The 19,188-nt window shown below is 53.4% G+C and overlaps 1 protein-coding gene across 3 annotated transcripts in view; it reads left to right on the top strand.

The window, feature by feature from the left end:
• Positions 1–19,188, top strand: part of KIAA1522 (KIAA1522 ortholog) — a 36,460-nt gene that overhangs the window by 10,231 nt on the left and 7,041 nt on the right. The window contains exon 1 of one of the 3 annotated variants that reach the window (XM_033227247.1): positions 2,827–3,038. The exons of 1 other annotated variant lie outside the window; for it this stretch is intronic. In XM_033227247.1, coding sequence (XP_033083138.1) covers positions 2,948–3,038 — 91 coding nt within the window. In that variant the 5' untranslated portion in view covers positions 2,827–2,947. Of the gene's footprint in view, positions 1–2,826; positions 3,039–17,184; positions 17,383–19,188 lie in introns of those variants that run through there. One more of the 3 variants, XM_033227248.1, reaches the window with a different exon arrangement.

Below are 19,188 nucleotides of genomic sequence, written 5' to 3'. Positions count from 1 at the left end.
CTACAAGCCCCACCATCTCCACCTCCACCAGTTTCTTTTTTTTTTTTTTTTTTTTTTTTTTTTTGAGACGGAGTCTCGCTCTGTCACCCGGGCTGGAGTGCAGTGGCCGGATCTCAGCTCACTGCAAGCTCCGCCTCCCGGGTTCACGCCATTCTCCTGCCTCAGCCTCCGGAGTAGCTGGGACTACAGGCGCCCGCCACCTCGCCCGGCTAGCTTTTTGTATTTTTTTTTTTTTAGTAGAGACGGGGTTTCACCGTGTTAGCCAGGATGGTCTCGATCTCCTGACCTCGTGATCCGCCCGCCTCGGCCTCCCAAAGTACTGGGATTACAGGCTTGAGCCACCGCGCCCGGCCACCTCCACCAGTTTCTATTAAACACATAGGTACACCTACTATGTGCTGAGCCTGGGGTTACTAAGAGGAGTCAGACAATCCCTGCTCTTGAGGAAACTGTTCTGGTTGGAAAGGCAGATACTGAAACTCTTGTCTGAAGGCAAGTGCTGGGATGGTGAACATGGGGTGCAGGGGAGCCCTGGGGTGTGATCAGTACTATATCAGAAGGCAGCACTAATGTCTGTGGGGCCTTCAGTAAGGAAGCACTGAGCTGGGGGAAGAAGGGGTACAAGGAAGACTTCATGGAGGAGCAGCATGTAGAGCAGGGCATTGAGAATGAAGAGGCACCTTTCAGGCCAAGGTGGAAGAGGGGATGGCAGATGTGAAGGCCTGGAGTTGTGTGCTGGAGGGTGACAAGCAGTTTTGTGTGGTTGTAGCTCTGAGAAGGAGGAGATTCTCATCTCAGAGATGAGGTCGGAGATGAGGCTGAAGTGGTAGGCGGGGGCAGCTCCTCCAAGGCTTCCTGTGAAGGCCAAGGTACCTGCCACACTTCAGACATCCTTTGAGCCTCTTCACATACCTGTCCTCACTTAATTCATGCCAAGAAATTTAGACTTTACCCTGGGGTATTCCCTCTGCGTCCCTGTACTAACCGTCCTTTTTATGGGCTCCAGTTTCCCTATCTATATAAATTCAGGGAATTGGCTAGCAGATAGCTTTGACACTAGAACTGTTTTCTCTGTACACGCAGCTTGGTACACATTGTATGCTCAATGAATATTTTCTATGGGTGAATAACTTGCCAGCCTTTCAAGGACTGCACTGTTGTCAACCTGAGACTCTAGCAAGAGAAGGGCCTCAGAGAGAGTTGGGTTTAGCTTTGACTCTCCCATTTTGCAGGGAGAGAAGAGGGTGTGCTGGAGCCATAAGAGGCAGCACAGTGTAGTGGAGGGGCTTATTCCAGTTCCAGGAAGGATAAGCCATGTGGGGCTTACAATGGAGGGCTCTAGACTTCCAGCCCAGTGCTCTCTCTGCTGTACCATGCTGCCTCTAGTTGGAGAGACAGGGCAGAAGTTATGGTAAAGAAGAGTCGTAGCCCAGGCAATGGTGCCCTGGGCAGGTCCCTTAGCACAAGGACACCTGTGATGAGGACACAGAGGTGGGAGCCCCAGGCAGTCTAGAAGGCTTTGCATCTCTCCGTTTTTAATTTTTCACTCTGTCACCCAGGCTGGAGTGCAGTGGTGCGATCTTGGCTCAACGCAACCTCTGCCTCCCAGGTTCAAGCGATCCTTCCATCTCAGCCTCCCAAGTAGCTGGGATTACAAGCATGAGCTACCATGCCTGGCTAATTTTTTGTGTTTTTAGCAAGATGAGGTTTTACCATGTTGGCCAGGCTAGTCTCAAACTCCTGACCTGAAGTGATCTGCCCGCCTTGGCCTCCCAAAGTGCTGGGATTACAGGTGTGAGCCACAACACCTGGCCTTTTTAAAGACACACACACACACAAACACAAAATTTTGAGACAGAGTCTTGCTCTGTCTCCCAGGCTGGAGTGCAGTGGTGTGATCTTGGCTCACTGCAACCTCCACCTCCCGGGTTCAAGTGATTCTCCTGCCTCAGCCTACTGAGTAGGTGGGATTACAGGTGTGCGCCACCATGCCTGGCTAATTTTTGTATTTTTAGTAGAGACGGGGTTTCACCATGTTGGCCAGGCTGGTTAAAAAAATATTTAACAGGCCGGGTGGGGTGGCTCACACCTGTAATCCCAGCACTTTGGGAGGCCGAAGCAGGCAGGCAGATCACCTGAGTTCAGGAGTTTGAGACCAGCGTGACCAACATGGTGAAACCCCATCTCTACTAAAATTACAAAAATTAGCCGGGCGTGGTGGCGCGCGCCTGTAGTCCCAGCTACTCGGGAGGTTGAGGCAGGAGAATCGCTTGAACCCGGCAGGCGGAGGTTGCAGTGAGCCGAGAACCTGCCACTGCATTCCAGCCTGGGCGAGAGTGAGACTTGGTCTAAAAAAAAAAAAAACACGTACCTTACACAATTGTCTTGTGGATAAAATGAAGTAATGCACGAAAGCGGTTAGCACAGAGCCTGGCACATAGTAAACACTAAGTAAAAGGGTGCTACTATTTTGAACACTGTAACTACAGAAATACAGTCAGTTTGATACATTTGTACACACAGGCACGTGACACTCATGGGGAGGTGGCTCGTGGACTCTAGCTGCAGCAGGGCTCCGGATCCGCGTTTTCCCAGCTCCATTGCACTCCTCAGAGAGGTAGCCTCTGGGCTGAGAGAGCGGGCAACCCACCTGCCCCACCTGGACTGGCCCGGCCTTCCCTTTTGCGCCGTAGGCTGAGCGGCTCAGCAGGTCTCCCAGGTCCCGGGAGGGCGGAGCCAACGGGATGCGAGCCAGGCCCCGCCCCTCCTCCGGTCCCGCCCCCTGCCTGGCCATTGGCCGCAGAGCTCGGGGGCGTGGTCGCGCTGGGGCTGGGGGCGCCCGCGGTGCCCGCCCGCGAGTCTCGCTGCCTCCCTCCCGGGGCTGCGGGCCCGGCGGCCGGGCTGGCTGGGCCGCGCTTGGGTTCCCGCGCCGGCTCCCGCGCCCGCCATGGGCAACTCACACCACAAGAGGAAGGCCCCCAGCGGTCCCCGGGTCCGCAGCTTCTGGCGGTTCGGGCGGTCGGCGAAGAGGCCGGCAGGTAGGGGCCGGGGTGGGGGCGGGGCAGGCAGGGAGGAGGGTCCCTGCTGCGGCCGTCGCCACCGCTGCTGCCCTCTCCCGGGGCCTAGAGTGAGTGTGGGGGGGGTCGGGAATCCCCGCGCAGACCCCACCTCTCACAGCACACGGAGACACACGTACACGGTAATATCCACCGGCGGGCACACGTACATGTTCGCAGTTTACACAGTCACAGGCACAACACCCACTCAGATGTACGGACACGCAGACACAGGATCACATACACCATCACACCCACACCCTCGTACCATCGCAGTAGGACGCACAGTGCCTGAGACACAGGTACATGTATACCTATGCATGCGGTTTACACAGCCACACGAGCTACACCTACGCGCAGATCCAGACACATAGGCACAGTCGTTCACACACATCGGTCATGTGGGTACAGTTGCCCAGCGTCTTGGGCACACAGATGTACACACAGGTTCGTAACTGCACAACCAATGGGACTCGCACTCAGGCTCACAGCAGACCCTAAGGCACTCGAACACACATGCTTATTCCCCGGATCTTAGCCCCCAACAGGCTGAAGGCTGAAAGTTTGTAGGAGGGAGGGGAGACAAAGGTGGAAGGGAGAAGCTGGAAACCCGGGGCTGGAGGCTCGGGACCGCCTCCATCTGGCGCGATCGGGAGTCGGACTGGTTTTCTTGGCTCGCTCCCTGCCCCCACCCGCGCCACCGCGATTTCTCCCCGCCTCCCCCGTCTCCCGTCCCCGCGGTCCCCGAGGTCGCCGCCGCATCTCCCTCTTTCAATGCAGCCACCGAGCTGGAACGCAGCCCTTGCCGGCTGCTGCGGGATCCCTCCGCGGGTCACATTCCAGGCTCCAAGGGGGAGGGGAAGGAATGGGGAAGGCCTCCAACCCCAGGAGATGGGATTCCTGTTTCTCCCAAGTACGGCAGTTCAGGGTATCCCTGAGGGGTGCTGAAGGAGGGGCTATCGAGAGTGCCTAGTTTTCTTACTGGTGAATCCAGAGATGGGGGAAGGGCAGGGTGATGGTTCCATTCCCCTCTCCCCAAGATAGAGGGTCTTCAACATAGGCAGGCACCTTAGGGATACCTGTTGGTCTGGGGGAGTGAGGAAATCCCAGAGGAGTTGGGGTGAAGGGGGTCCTGCTGTGGTGGGAGAATCTATGGGTGTATTCCCAGGGTGGCCCACATTCCTAGAGATTCCCAACCGGAGCTTGATGATCTCATCGCTCCATGGAGGGGGTGGTGGAAAGAGCCTGGGCTGGGAAGTGGGGGACCTCTCCTCTCAATGAGGCTCTGGAATAGGCCCTGGTGACCTTGAGCAGATTCCTTTCACTTCTCTGGATCACCCTGGCTCCTACAGGGGGCCTGTCTATGAAATCAGGGGTCCTAGGTGACTTCTTGGGACCTTTACCATTCTGGCTATCCATTTCCTGGATGAAGAGACTGAGGTCCAGGAAAGAGGGACTTGTCCAAGGTCATTTGCCTATGGTGGTTTGCGGTAGTAATGCAATCAAAATGACAATAAGAAAAGGGTTAACTAAGTTCAGTTAGGCTCTTTGAGGATTTCTCAGAAGGTAGAATCTCTAGGACCTTCCAGCACTCACCTTGCCCCAGCAGTCCTGAAAGTCCTAACTGTGCCTACCTGTCTCATAGAATCTGCACTGAGGGGGCAGGACTGGGGCCCTTCATCTGTCCTCTGATGGTCGCTCCGATCTGATGGTTTCCTAGGAACTAACTGTGGGCCCAGACTTGTGACCATTTGTGATGGAGGAGAGAGAAGATAAGAAGGCTGTTTATAGTCTCTTGCCTACTGGCCCTTGAGGAAGTGGCCTGGGGCTTCCAGCAACACTTGTGAGCTTCTAGCTCCTGCTGAAACTCATGGCTCAACTCAAGCTTTACGGCGTTCTGAAAAAAATTAGAAAGCAATGTCAAGACAACACAGAAATTAAGTGTGGGGGCTAGGAAATATTCTAGGCTATAGATCAAAAGCCTTCTGGGTTGGGGTCAGCTTTAGAAAACTGAGGAGATGGTCCTAATTGGTATTTGAAGTAACCACAGGATTGAAATTAGTCCTAAATTGTTGGTTAAATGAGAGAACCAGGGGTTTGTTTCAGCTGTGGGGTATGGTTGTGAGCAAAGGCGTGGAGTTGAGGTCAGGTGAGGTGGCTCATGCCTGTAATCCCAGCATTTTGGGAGGCTGAGGTGGGAGGATCACTTGAACCCAGGAGTTCGAGAGTAGTTTGGGGCAACATGACGAGATTCCCCCGATTTCTACAAGAAATAACACATTATCTGGGCATGGTGGCACGTGTGCCTTTGGTCTCAGTAGTTTGAGAGGCTGAGATGAGGGGATTATGTGAACCTGGGAGGTCAAGGCTTCAGTGAACTGATTGTGCCACTGCACTCCTGTCTGGGTGACAGAGTGAGACCCTGTCTCAAAAAAAAAAAAAAAAAGAAAGAAGGCCGGGTGCGGTGGCTCAAGCCTGTAATCCCAGCACTTTGGGAGGCCGAGACGGGCGGATCACGAGGTCAGGAGATCGAGACCATCCTGAGTAACACAGTGAAACCCTGTCTCTACTGAAAAATACAAAACACTAGCCGGGTGAGGTGGTGGGTGAGGTGGCGGGCGCCTGTAGTCCCAGCTACTCGGGAGGCTGAGGCAGGAGAATGGCATGAACCCGGGAGGCAGAGCTTGCAGTGAGCTGAGATCTGGCCACTGCACTACAGCCTGGGCGACAGAGCGAGACTCCGTCTCAAAAAAAAAAAAAACAAAGCCGGGCGCGGTGGCTCAAGCCTGTAATCCCAGCACTTTGGGAGGCTGAGACGGGCGGATCACGAGGTCAGGAGATGGAGACCATCCTGGCTAACACAGTGAAACCCTGTCTCTACTGAAAAAATACAAAAAACTAGCCGGGCGAGGTGGCGGGCACCTGTAGTCCCAGCTACTTGGGAGGCTGAGGCAGGAGAATGGCGTGAACCCGGGAGGCGGAGCTTGCAGTGAGCTGAGATCCAGCCACTGCACTCCAGCCTGGGCGACAGAGCAAGACTCCGCCTCAAAAAAAAAAAAAAGAAAATGAATGGGCTGGATGCTCACACCTGTAATTCCAGCACTTTAGGAGGTTGAGGTGGGTGGATCACCTGAGGTCAGGAGTTTGAGACCAGCCCAGCCAACATGGTGAAACCCTGTCTCTACTAAAAATACAAAAACTAGCCAGGCATGGTGGCAGGCACCTGTAATCTCAGCTACTTGGGCGGCTGAGGCAGGAGAATCACTTGAACTCAGGAGGTGAAGGTTGCAGCGAGCCGAGATTGTGCCACTGCTCTCCAGCCTGGGTGACAAGAACGCGACTCCATTTCAAAAACAAAAAACAAATGGAGTTGAGACTGAACATGGAGGTGGGAGGGAAAAGTAGCCGAGGGTCCTTTTCTTGAGGTTCCATTGGGAATGTAGACCTCAGTACCTTTGGTTTTACTTGTGCTGAGGATCCTAAGTCATCCTCGGCCTCAGCCTCTGCTGTGACAGGCCCAGGTGGGGACTGGAGCTTGAGTATAAGTACTCAAGTGCCAGTATAAGTAATCATTCATTAGTCTGTGAGAGAAGGAGGGAGAGAGTACAAGGCAGGGAGAGAGGTCTGGAGTCTGCAGGCCATAGGGAGCCAGTGAAGGTGTTTGAGCAAGGGAGAGGAGTCTACAAAAATGGGGTGTTAGGAAGATGGCTCTAGGGTGGGGGCAGGTGCAGGCAGGACAGGTTGAGGGGTGGGGTGGTGAGAGTGGAGGCTGAGAGACTGTTGCAGTAATCCAGGGGAGAGGTGATGAGGTGAGAGCTGGGGACAGGGTGGGGGCTGTGGGAGTGAAGAGGAGTGGCAGCTGCAGAGACTTCGGAGGAAGTAACTGAATTGATAAGACCTGGGATTAACCAGATGTTGAGAGTAAGGGCCAGAGGGAGCTGTGTGGGCTTCTGTGCTTGAGGCTGCTTGGCTGGGAGATGGTAGCAAAGATAAAAATAAGGCCTTATGCCATCCCTTTACATCAGTTAATTCATTTGTCCTTTGTCCTCCAACAGTCCCACAAGCGACAGGCTATTCTCCCATTTTAGAGATGAGGAAGCTGGAGTTCAGAGAAGTGAAGTCACTTTCTCAAGGCCACAGCAAGGAGATAGCTGAATCTGGATTCAAATTCAAGCCTGTCACATTACAAAGCCTGTGCCCTTCATCCATTTACAAATAGAAGGGTGTCATCTTATGATGGAGGTACCTGCACATCCTCTGGGCAGAGAAAGCCTGCAGCCCCCAGGGATTTGGACTGTGTGGAGAGGACTAGTGGAGGAAGCACTGTGGGGAGGGTTAGGGGTTGAGGACTAAGCATTAAAGCCTCCAAGCGCTTAGAGAGGGAGCAAGTGGGAAGGGGAAATCAAGACTCAAGGAAGGGTTGATCCCTCGGATCAAATGCCCTTGGAAGATAGAGAAGGGTGAAGGTGTATGAGGTGAGGCCTCCTGACTGCTGGAAAGACACTGTAACCTGCCAGGAGTGTTTGGTCTTGGCATTCAGGGATCCACCCAACTCTCCCCTCCGCAGGCTAGCTGGGCACTTGGTTCTGGGCGGGTTGGGGAATGGTGGTGGGTGTGAATTGGTAGCCTAGGAAGACCTGCCCTCTTCCTGTTCCCACGCATTGCATGGTCAAGCTTACACACATGGCACTCCTTCTGGTTGGATTTATTGCTCCCATCGTGCACATGGGGAGACTGAGTGAAGGGACTGCTAGAGTCAGAACATCTGGAATTCTTTTCATCCCTCCCCCTGCCTGTAGACCTGGAGGTTTAACTTCTTGGAGTCTGGGGTCTTTGGTAGGTTCCACAGCTGGAGAAGGCTCCCTCCTCCATTCCCCCCATGTCTCCTCCCCTTTCTTGTGGGGAGACTTGTGACCAACTGACTTGCTTGTGGGAGCCCTGGGCTTCCAGATAAGAGGCTGGTCCAGCTCTCTTTGATCTGAGGGATCTGAGATAAGCAGAATCTCCTTGCTGCCCCAGGCCCCAACTCAAAGCAGGGAACCACTGACCCCCCTTCCTTCTAGGGGCAGAGTCATCCATGGTGAGGGCTCTTTGGAGATCATCTCTCCAGCCCCCACCACATCTCAGATGAAGAAACTGAGGCCCAGAAAAGCACAGTGCCTGGCTCAGGATCATGTTGCAATTAAGGGGAAATGCAAGCTCCAACCTAGGACTTCTCACTTCAGGGCAGTGAGATCTGGTCTGGGCCTGGAATTCCCTTCCCTCCCAAACTGAGGGGTTAGGGCTGCCAGATGGAGGGGTATCACTAAGGAGAGATAGGGAGCTGATGTCAAGTGTTCCTTATCAGACCTTATCTTAATGGCCCTTAACCCTACTTGAGATTTGAAGAGTGCTGGAGTGGAGGGGAGAGGAGGCTGCTGGTGGCATGAGAAGAACATGAGTCAGAGTTGGGCTCACATCCTGCCTTTGCCATTACTGGCAGTGTGCCCTTGGGCAAGTCTCTGACCCTTGGGGTCAGGGTTTACACTAGATTGTGTGGCTTTCTTTAAGGTTCCCAGGTACTCTGTGAGGTGGGTATTAGTCCCACCTTACAGATGAGGGGACTGAGGCCCAGAGAGGCCAATTCATTCATCCAAAGCCTGGAATCCAGACCTCCTGATTCCCGCTCGCTCTTCTCCCTACTCTGTGGTGGCTGCCTCTGGCATCCATAAGATGGGGATAATCATGCCTTGAAGGAACTAAGGAAAGGGCTGTGGAAAGTTAGAATTGTGCCTTGGCTGAAAGGGATTATTATGTCATTGCTGGGAGCAAATACTGGCCCAGAAACTCATTAGGACATTTATTAATATTGTTGTAGCTAATTCCTCCGTGCACTACTGCCTGTTCCCCCAGGGCACCCCGTGGGATGGCCTCCTCCCCTCCCTGCCCTGGGCACTCCCTGCCCCCCATTATTTACCTTAGAACCGGCCTGTCAGCTCTGTCCCTGCTGGGGTGGGGCTGGACACCAAGGGAAGGAAGGAGGGGGATTCCCGCACAGGTGGGGTACAGTGCCCCCACTTTCTTTGGGCAGGGATTGAGGTCGTGCCCCCATCCCTCAACCTCCCTTACCCATTAACTTTCTCAGACTTAGGATCACTAAGGTTGTTGAGGTGAGACCCAGGTTCAACCACTCCCTGGTTGGATGACCTTGAGCAAGTTAGTCACTTTCCCTTGAGCCTCCTGGTGCTCATTTGTAAAAAGGAAACTACTCCTGCCTTTTAACTTTCTTGTTAGGTATTCTGCCATACAGTAGAAGAGAAAGTGTTTTGAGAACCATAAAGCGCCTCCACCTGAAAGTTTGTTATGCTCGTTTTCCTTTGTCTTGCCTCTTTGGGAATAAAATCTACAAACATTCTGGTTTCTGCTTCTGCTTCTAGAATGTGTAATGGCAGGGGGCCAGGGGCCCTTCATCTGTCCACCTGTACAGTGAGGGGTTGAGGCTAAGGGCCTCTGAACACCCAGGATTCTGGCTCATGGGCTGACCAGGGACAGTTCAGACAGGAGTAGGGAGTTGGGGGCTGGGTTGGCTTTGGAGGGTTCAGCCTCCTGAGCAAGGCCACCTGGACAGCTGTGCCCTCCCCCCTCATTCCTCTCCCCTGAGTCAGGCCTGCCTGGCTGTGGGCGCGCCACCACCCCCGCCCCTTGCTCTGGAATGGGGCAGGTTGAGGCCTCACCCCATGGAGGATGTTGCCAAGACAGTGTGTGCGCATGTGCATGGCCTTGGGAGGCAGGGGCTCCCTCCCCATTCTGCCCTTTCCCCAGGCTTTGGAAAGCCCCTGAGTAGGGGCTACACACACCTGTTTTTCTGTACACACAGCCCCTTGGCAGGCCCTGTGTGGGTCTGTGGAGTCGCTCACGGGTGAGGAAGGCAGGGACTAGGGTGGCTTAGGTGTGCTTTACGGGTGTTTTTTTTTGTTTGTTTGAGATGGAGTCTTACTCTGTCACCCAGGCTGGAGTGCAATGGCGTGGTCTTGGCTCACTGTAATCTTTGCCTCCCGGGTTCAAGCAATTCTCCCGCCTCAGCCTCCTGAGTAGCTTGGATTTCAGGAGCTTGACACCACACCTGGCTAATTTTTGTATTTTTAGTAGAGTCGGGGTTTCACTGTGTTGGCCAGGCTGGTCTCGAACTCCTAACCTCGTGATCCACCCGCCTTGGCCTCCCAAAGTGCTGGAATTACAGGTGTGAGCCACAGTGCCCGGCCATGTGGGTGTGGTTTTGAGAGTGCCCACCTGTGCAGGGCACCCGGCTAATTTTTTTTTTTTTTCAAGATGGAGTCTTGCTCTGTCACCCAGGCTGGAGTGCAGTGGCATGATCTAAGCTCACTGCAACCTCTGCCTCCCGGGTTCAGTGGGACGCTGCCTGCTGCCTGAGTCTCTGCCCTAGTAAACTGTCTCGTGAGTTGAGGAGCCCGCAAGTGTGCTTCCCGGCATGCCCTGCGTGCTGGGGACGTGGCCACCAGAAGCAAAGTGTCTTCTCAGATCCAGAAAGCCGGCCGGGCGCGTGGCTCAAGCCTGTAATCCCAGCACTTTGGGAGGCCGAGACGGGTGGTCACAAGGTCAGGAGATCGAGACCATCCTGGCTAACATGGTGAAACCCCGTCTCTACTAAAAAATACAAAAAACTAGCCGGGCGAGGTGGCGGGCGCCTGTAGTCCCAGCTACTGGGGAGGCTGAGGCAGGAGAATGGCGTGAACCCAGGAGGTGGAGCTTGCAGTGAGCTGAGATCCGGCCACTGCATTCCAGCCTGGGCGACAGAGCGAGACTCCGTCTCAAAAAAAAAAAAAAAAAAACAAAACAAATCAGATCCAGAAAGCCTCCTCCCCCAGGCAGGTGGGGATGGAGGTGTGGTATGGGGTGCGTCCCTCATGGCCTCAGCCCTAGGCTGCACCTCTGGATTGCCAGGGCAGAAAACCCTGGAACAAGTGTGGCTGTGGGCAAGGTCTTTCCACTCTCCAGACCTCAGTTTCTTTGTGAAGTACCCTTCCCAGTCACCTGAGACTCAGGTTGTTGAACCCCTCCCCAACCAAGCCACAGGTGTATAGATCTGGGGTGACTCGGAGAGGCTGCGGGCTCTGACTTGGGTGGGGAGGGGGAGGGGTGTTGCTGGGGCAACCAGATGTTATCAAATGTAAGCCCTTGGATTTCTGGGAATTTGCAGCTGTGGCCCTGACTGCCAGCTGTGGGCCTGGGACCTAGATGAGCTGATGTTCCTCTACCCCCGTCTTGACAGGAACTCAGCCCTTATTTTCCCTGGTTAGAGGGTAGCTGAGGATGACTGTCCTGTGTGGTGAAAGGCTCCAGTTTTAGAGCCAGCCAGAGTTTAGGAAGTCACCTAGCTCTCTGAGCCTCATAGGCCCATGATCAATTACTAGGAAAGTACCTTCCAGTACCTGCCTCGAAGAACTTTTGTAAGACCCATGAGGACAGAGACTGCATTTTGCCTTTCACCAGGACCTGGCATGGTGCCTGGCATGAATTAATCACCCTGCAAATGTCGGTCTACTGGTCTTTTCTGTTTGTGTGAGACTGATAAGAAGGGTGAGTGGGTGGGTGGGTGGATCTGGCCTAAGAGGGGAAGAGTGGGGACAGGTGGTCAAGAAACTTCCAATTTGTAGAGTCCCATGACCCTTTTTCAGAGGGGAGATCAGGTTTGTAGCTGGCACAGCACACAGAACATGACTTTTGGATTCAAGTTGTTCTGAGTGAGAATACTGATTTGCCATTTATACTGTGGAGGCCAGAGAGGGCGGCTTTATAATGCTTGCTCCCTCTGGTCTCCATTCCCTCTTCTACAAAATAGGAATAAAAGTGCCTACTTCTTAGGATTGTTGTTTAGATCTCATTGATTTGTTGATGTGACGATTCAGCTCCACAAATGTTTGTTCTCTGGAGAGCAAGACCTCAGCTTGTACTTGAGTAGTCTCAGAGGCCAGTGCTAGGGTAGCAGCAAATGGGGAAGGAACTGCAGGGGGGTTGTGTTGCTTGGGAGCCTCTGTGAATTTTTAGTTCCCTAGAGACTCAGAGAGAAAGGTGCTATGACAGAGGGGTGTCCTTAGGCACGGCTGGTGGGATACTGCACAGATACATATATATAGTTCACAGATTCTCTTTCACAGTCTCTGCTGTGCTTTTTAGAGTTACCAGGGGAATCTTTTTTTTTTTAAGTTTTATTTTTATATATTTACTTTTTTTTTTAGAGACAGGAACTTACTCTGTTGCCCAGGATGTAGTGCAGTGGCACAATTATAGCTCACTGTAACCTCGAACTCCTGGGCTTAAGCCCAGCCTCCCAGGAAACCTTTTTTTTTTTGAGATGGAATTTTTTTGCTGTCTTGCCCAAGCTGGAGTTCAATGACTGTGATCTTGGCTCACTGCAATCTCTGCCTCCTGGATTCAAGAGATTCTCCTGCCTCAGCCTCTCGAGTAGCTGGGATTACAGGCACCTGCCACCACACCTGTCTAATTTTTTTTTTTTCTCCCCAAAATGGGAGTCTTGCTCTGTCACCCAGGTTGAGTGCAGTGGCTTGATCTCTGCTTACTGCAACCTCCGCCTCCTGGGTTCAAGCAATTCTCCTGCCTCAACCTCCTGAGTAGCTAGGATTACAGGTGCCCGCCACTGTGCCAGGCTAATTTTTGTATTTTTAGTAGGGACGGGGTTTCACCACGTTGACCAGGCTGGTCTCAAACTCCTGACCTCGTGATCCACCCACCTTGGCCTCCCAAAGTGCTGGGATTATAGGCGTGAGCCACCACACCCGGCCTTTGTGTATTTTTTTTAGTAGAGATGAGGTTTCACTGTGTTGGCCAGGCTGGTCTCGAACTCGAGCTCTTTTTTTTTTTCTTTTTTTTTGAGATGGAGTTTCACTCTTCTTGCCCAGGCTGGAGTGCAGTGGTGTGGTCTTGGCTCACCACAACCTCCACCTCCTGGGTTCAAGTGATTCTCCTGCCTCAGCCTCCCCAGTAGCTGAGATTACAGGCATGCACCACCATGCCTGGCTAATTTTGTATTTTTTTTTTTTTTTTTTTGAGACGGAGTCTTGCTGTGTCGCCCAGGCTGGAGTGCAGTGGTGCCATCTCGGCTCACTGCAAGCTCCGCCTCCCAGGTTCACGCCATTCTCCTGCCTCAGCCTCCGAGTAGCTGGGACTACAGGTGCCCGCCACCACGCCCCACTAGTTTTTTGTATTTTTAGTAGAGACGGGGTTTCATCATGTTAGCCAGGATGGTCTTGATCTCCTGACCTCGTGATCCACCCGCCTCGGCCTCCCAAAGTGCTGGGATTACATACAGGCTTGAGCCACCGCGCCCGGCTTAATTTTGTATTTTTAGTAGAGACAGGGTTACTCCATGTTCGTTGGGCTGGTCTCGAACTTCCGACCTCAAGTGATCCACCCACCTCGGCCTCCCAAAGTGCTGGGATTACAGGCATGAGCCACCATGCCCGGCCTGGCCTCAAACTCTTGATCTCAGGTGATCTACCCGCCTCAGCCCCCCAAAGTGCTAGGATTACAGGTGTAAGCCACAGTGCTAGCCCAGAATTTTTTCTTTTCTTTTCTTTTTTTTTTGAGATGGAGTCTCGCTCTGACCCAGGCTGGAGTACAATGGCACGATCTCAGCTCACTGCAACTTCTGCCTCCTGGGTTTAAGCAATTCTGTCACCTCTGCCTCCTGAGTAGCTGGGACTATAGGTACACACCGCCACCACACCCAGCTCATTTTTGTGTTTTTAGTAGAGACGGGGTTTCACCATGTTAGTCAGGCTGGTCTTGAACTCCTGACCTTAAGTGATCCACCTGCCTCAGCCTCCCAAAGTGCTGAGTTACAGACATGAGCCACCGTGCATGGCCGGAATATTATTTTTATTATTATTATTTTTTGAGATGGAGTCTCGCTTTGTCGCCCAGGCTGGGGTGCAGTGGCCGGATCTCAGCTCACTGCAAGCTCCGCCTCCCAGGTTTATACCATTCTCCTGCCTCAGCCTCCCAGGTAGCTGGGACTACAGGTGCCCGCCACAACGCCCGGCTAGTTTTTTGTATTTTTTTAGTAGAGACGGGGTTTCACCGTGTTAGCCAGGATGGTCTCGATCTCCTGACCTCGTGATCGACCTGTCTCGGCCCAAAGTGCTGGGACTACAGGCTTGAGCCGCTGCGCCCGGCCCGGAATATTTTTTAAGTGTCACTACCCAGCTGAAACCCTCAAGGCCTATGGAGGGCCTAGCCTGACCTGGCACCTGCTCTCCTCTGATTCTGCTCCTACCATTCTTTCCATTGCTCAATCCTCCAGCCATACTGGCCTCCTCTGTCTTCCCTGAAACCCACCACTCCTGCCTCAAGGCCTTTCCACTTGCTGTAGCCTGTCTAGAAGACTCTCCCCCAGGTACCTGCCCTGACTGTCTCCTCAGTATTCAAGTCTCAGTTCCAATGTCCTTTTCTGTTTATTTTATTGTATTTATTTATTTTTGAGACAGTCTCACTCTTGCCCAGACTATAGTGCAGTGGTGGGATCTCGGCTTACTGTAACCTCTGCCTCCTGGGTTCAAGTGATTCTCCTGCCTCAGCCTCCTGAGTAGCTGGAATTACAGGTGTGCACCACCACACCCAGCTAATTTTTTTGTCCTTTTAGTAGAGACGGGGTTTCACCATGTTGGCCAGGCTGGTCTCAAACTCCTGACCTCAGGTGATCTGCCCGCCTCGGCCTCCCACAGTGCTGGGATTACAGGCGTGAGCCACCGTGCCTGGCCAATTTTATTTTTTTTGTTGTTGAGAGGGAGCCTCGCTCTGTTGCCCAGGCTCCATGGAGTGCAGTGGCGCCATCTCAGCTCACTGCAAGCTCCGCCTCCCGGGTTCACGCCATTCTCCTGCCTCAGCCTCCCGAGTAGCTGGGACTACAGGCGCCCGCCACCACGCCCGGCTAATTTTTTTGTATTTTAGTAGAGATGGGGTTTCACCATATTAGCCAGGATGGTCTCGACCTCCTGACCTCGTGATCCGCCTGCCTCGGCCTCCCAAAGTGCTGGGATTACAGGCGTGAGCCACCATGCCCGGCCTGATTTTATTTTTTAAAGATGCCTGTCACCAAGGCTGGAGTGCAGTGGCTGGAACATGACTCACTGCAGCCTCAACCTCCCAGGCTTAAGCAATCCTCCTGTCTTAGCCTCACAATAGCTGGGACCCCAGGTGTGTGTCACCATGCCTGGGTAATTTTCAAAGTTTTTTGTCGAGATGGGATCTTGCCTTGTTGCCCAGGTTGATCTTAAATTCCTGACCACAAGCCATCTTCCTGCATCCCATAGTGCTGGGATTACAGGTGTGAGCCACCGTGCCCAGCCTATTCTTAGAGGGACTTTTCTTGACAACCTAACTAAACCACTCTTCCCTCCGGCCCCTCCAAACCTTCCTGTCACAGCTCTGGAGTCTTCACTTCCCAAAATTACATTGTTAGTTTACCTCATCCATGTATTCATCAAATATTTTTTGAAGTCAACTCATAACATGTTCCATGGCCCGGCGCGGTGGCTCAAGCCTGTAATCCCAGCACTTTGGGAGGCCGAGACGGGCGGATCACGAGGTCAGAAGATCAAGACCATCCTGGCTAACACAGCGAAACCCCGTCTCTACTAAAAAATACAAAAAACTAGCCAGACAAGGTGGCGGGTGCCTGTAGTCCCAGCTACTCGGGAGGCTGAGGCAGGAGAATGGCATAAACCTGGGAGGCGGAGCTTGCAGTGAGCTGAGATTCGGCCACTGCACTCCAGCCTGGGCGACAGAGCGAGACTCCGTCTCAAAAACAAAAACAAAAACAAAAAAAAACATATTCCAGGCACTGATTTTGACTCTGGGGATAAACTGGTGAGCAAGATAAAGTTCTTCTCCATTAACTATAGTCTCTAGTACTAGGTTAATACGTGTTTGCTGATCAAATGAATGGATACAACTATCTTGTTTTTTTTTTTTTTTTTTTGAGATGGAGTCTTGCTCTGTCATTCAGGCTGGTGTGCAGTGGTGGGATCTTGGCTCACTGCAACTTCCGGCTCCCGGGTTCAAGAGATTCTCCTGCCTTAGCCTCCCGAGTAGCTGAGATTACAGGCATGCACCACCACAGCAAGCTAATTTTTAATTTTAATTTTAATAGAGACAGGGTTTCACCATGTTGGCCAGGCTGATCTCGAACTCCTGACCTCAAGTGATCTGGCCGTCTTGGCCTCCCAAAGTGTTGGGATTACAGGCGTGAGCCACAGCAATCTTAAAAAGAGGAGTTATTGGCCTTGTTTTCATATGAGGTCATGACTTGTGTGATGGAGCTGAATTTGAACCTGGACCTGACTTCCTTCCCAGTACTTCTCCACCTCACCTCCTTTTTTACTGCCTTTACTCATGGGCTGTTTCTTGGCTAATTCTGTTCTCCCTGCCTGGTGATCCAGGACAGAATCACTGACAGAGTGGGGCCAATGTGGAGAATTCCAGGCTAGGGGAGAAGGAGGTCTGCTTTGAAGTCGAGCCTCTGCAAGATTAAGTGTGATCTTGGAGAGTTCACTATGTTTCTCTGGGCTTCTGGTGTCACACTGCCAAAGTAGGAAGAAAGTCCTGTGGAAAGTGTGGGGCTGAACATATGTATGAGGGGCAGCCACTGTGATTCTGCTCTGGGCATCTCCCTGGCTTCCCAGGACTGTGTCCTGGGACTGGCCCCTGTCCCTCTGGGGGCCTCTGCCCACAGCCTTGCCATCCCACTAGCAGCTCTGGGCTCCTGCCTGGCTGCTACAGGCTCTGAGCTCTTTCCCCAGGGAATTACTCTAGCCAGCCAGGAGGCTTACAGGTGGGCACCCTGCCAAGTCTAGTCTGGTGGCCCCTCCACCTACCATCTGGCAGCTGGGACCCCTGCCTTAACTCTGGACTTGGGGGCAGGGTGAGTGATCCGCTACTGGATTGAGTATCTTCGGTCCTCCTAATCATACTCTCCTGGAGCAGAACACCCAGGGACTCCTGGCCGCAGTTTCCTTTCTGTGCCTCTGCACCCCATTTGAGGGGCGGGGTCGGCAGATGGGCGGGATCAGTGGCGAAGGTGGGAGGAGGACCTGGAGAGCAGCCCCTCCCCCTCCTCTGCCTGGAGCCGGCGCTCTGCGGCTGGGCGGGAGGGCTCACATCCCCATAGTGCTGGGTCACAGTGAAGGCACGCCCCGCACTCTGCTCTGGAGACGCTGGGTGGTATAGGGAACATCCCGAGTGGCGCCCGCAGTCATGGTGGTGTTCGTGGGCCGCCACCTCCCGGCGCTCCTAGGGCTGTTTAAGAAGGGTGAGTGGGTGTGGCTTGGGGGGAGGGGAGGGATGCTCGATGCCTCCCTTTGCCAGACCCTTATGTAGAATGGGGGATCAAGACTGGGCAAGAGTAATGGGGTGGGGGCTGGGGGCTGATAATGAGGCCAGAATCTCCCGTCCGGCTGTGCTTTTGTCCAGCCGCTTTGTTGCTGCCTTTGTCTGGGCCCTGCTTGTGGCTTGGGAGGATGGATCCAGGTGTCTCTGACCTTGAAGCCTGCAGCCCTCCCTCGAGACTTGCCTCCCTGCCGGGGTACCCACACTTTACTGGGTACAGCCTCCCAGTCAAGATGTACTAGCCTTTTTTAGTGTGCCGGGGAGGACGGGAGGTGGACAGCCCAGAAGAGAGAAGAGTAGTACCACTGCAAGTTGGGGAGCCTGCTCAGTGAAATCTTGTTTAGAGGCCTGGGAATGGAGAAGTTTTGGAGGGAGGGGCCTGTTCCTCCTTCCTTCTCCTAGGAATTGGGCTTTCAGTCCTGGATTAAGACATAGGGATCAGAGTTTATTGGACTTTTGAGGGTTGGGGGCCCCCAGTCTGAGTGTGATCCATGAGTCCCCTCTGGAAACCTGGAGTTGAGTCCAGGGTCTGACTCCTATTGCTGGGTGACCTTAGGCAAGGCCTTGCCCCTTTGAGCCACTTCCCTACTGGCAAAATCTGGGGATCTAGGACACTGCTCTGGTCAGATCTGTTGGGGGCCTCCTAGCTCTGACCTGTGGGATTCCTGCAGACTCCCTGGGGCAGGAGCTGTGGCTGTTGACGAATGGGCTGAGGGAGGAGGAAAGGCAGGTTTCTGAACTGAGGACCCTGCTCCTGGGGCATGGCCCTTTAAAGGGCTTGTTTTGTTCCTGTCGCTTTATAAGGTGCTACCAAGGTCACGTGACCCTTCCAGTGCTTTTGCTTATGTTGTGGGTTTCATTAAAGGGGGGCTGGGGCTGCAAAGTGCTGACACAGCCCCCCATCCCCAGGATTAGATGGCCAGCCCCTCCACGGGCGGGGCTTGTAACTGGATCCTTTGTAATGGATCCCTGGCTCTTCTGCAGCAGGGGCCAGGGCCAGGGCCTCCAGGAGAGGGGGATACCTGGGACTATTTCCCCAAGAGAGACTGGAGCTCCCTTGGGCGGGTGGAGGGGCCTGGGTCTTTCTTCTCCCCTCCCCTGCCCATCCTTCCACTAAGGGGCAGACACATGGGTGAGTAGGAGACCCAGGAAGCTATCTCCCTGGTCTGCATCCCCCCTAGGATTTTCTGGGAATCTGGTTGTAACTCATGCCAGCTCTCTCTCCTTCCTGATTTCCCATGGGGTCTTCTTCCTGGACCTGGGTCAAGCGGCGGCATGAAAAGGGTGGTTTGTTTTCCTGTGAAGTGGGGTTTTGGGTATGGAGGCGAGAGCAATGTATTTGCTATGGGCTATGTGTATACTCGGGATGTCTTTGGTGGGGCCCTGAGTGATGTGTGAGTACACAGTCGTGTATATACTTGGTTACTGTTTGTGTATATACAGAGCAGGGACTGTGGGTGTTGTGTTTACGTGTGGGCTGGGTGTGCTCAGTGTGGGTACCTACGTGTGTTTATACTCAGATGCCCTTTGTTTATATACGTGGACGACGTCTGTGGGTGCTGTGTACATACACAGTAGACCTGTGTACCTGTGTGCCCTGTGTGTGGTGCCTTGTATGGGGCCCTTTGTGTGGTGTGGGTACTCAGATTTATGTACACTTGGGTGTAGTTTGTGTATATGGGGGCTGTGTGTGTTGAGTGTTTACTGCAGAACTGTGGGTTATGTGTCC

The sequence above is a fragment of the Trachypithecus francoisi genome, unplaced genomic scaffold (assembly GCF_009764315.1).
Source record: "Trachypithecus francoisi isolate TF-2019V2 unplaced genomic scaffold, Tfra_2.0 Lachesis_group12, whole genome shotgun sequence".
NCBI lineage: Eukaryota > Metazoa > Chordata > Mammalia > Primates > Cercopithecidae > Trachypithecus > Trachypithecus francoisi.
Note: the sequence above shows the minus strand (reverse complement) of the source record. Positions and strands in the feature narration are given on the sequence as shown.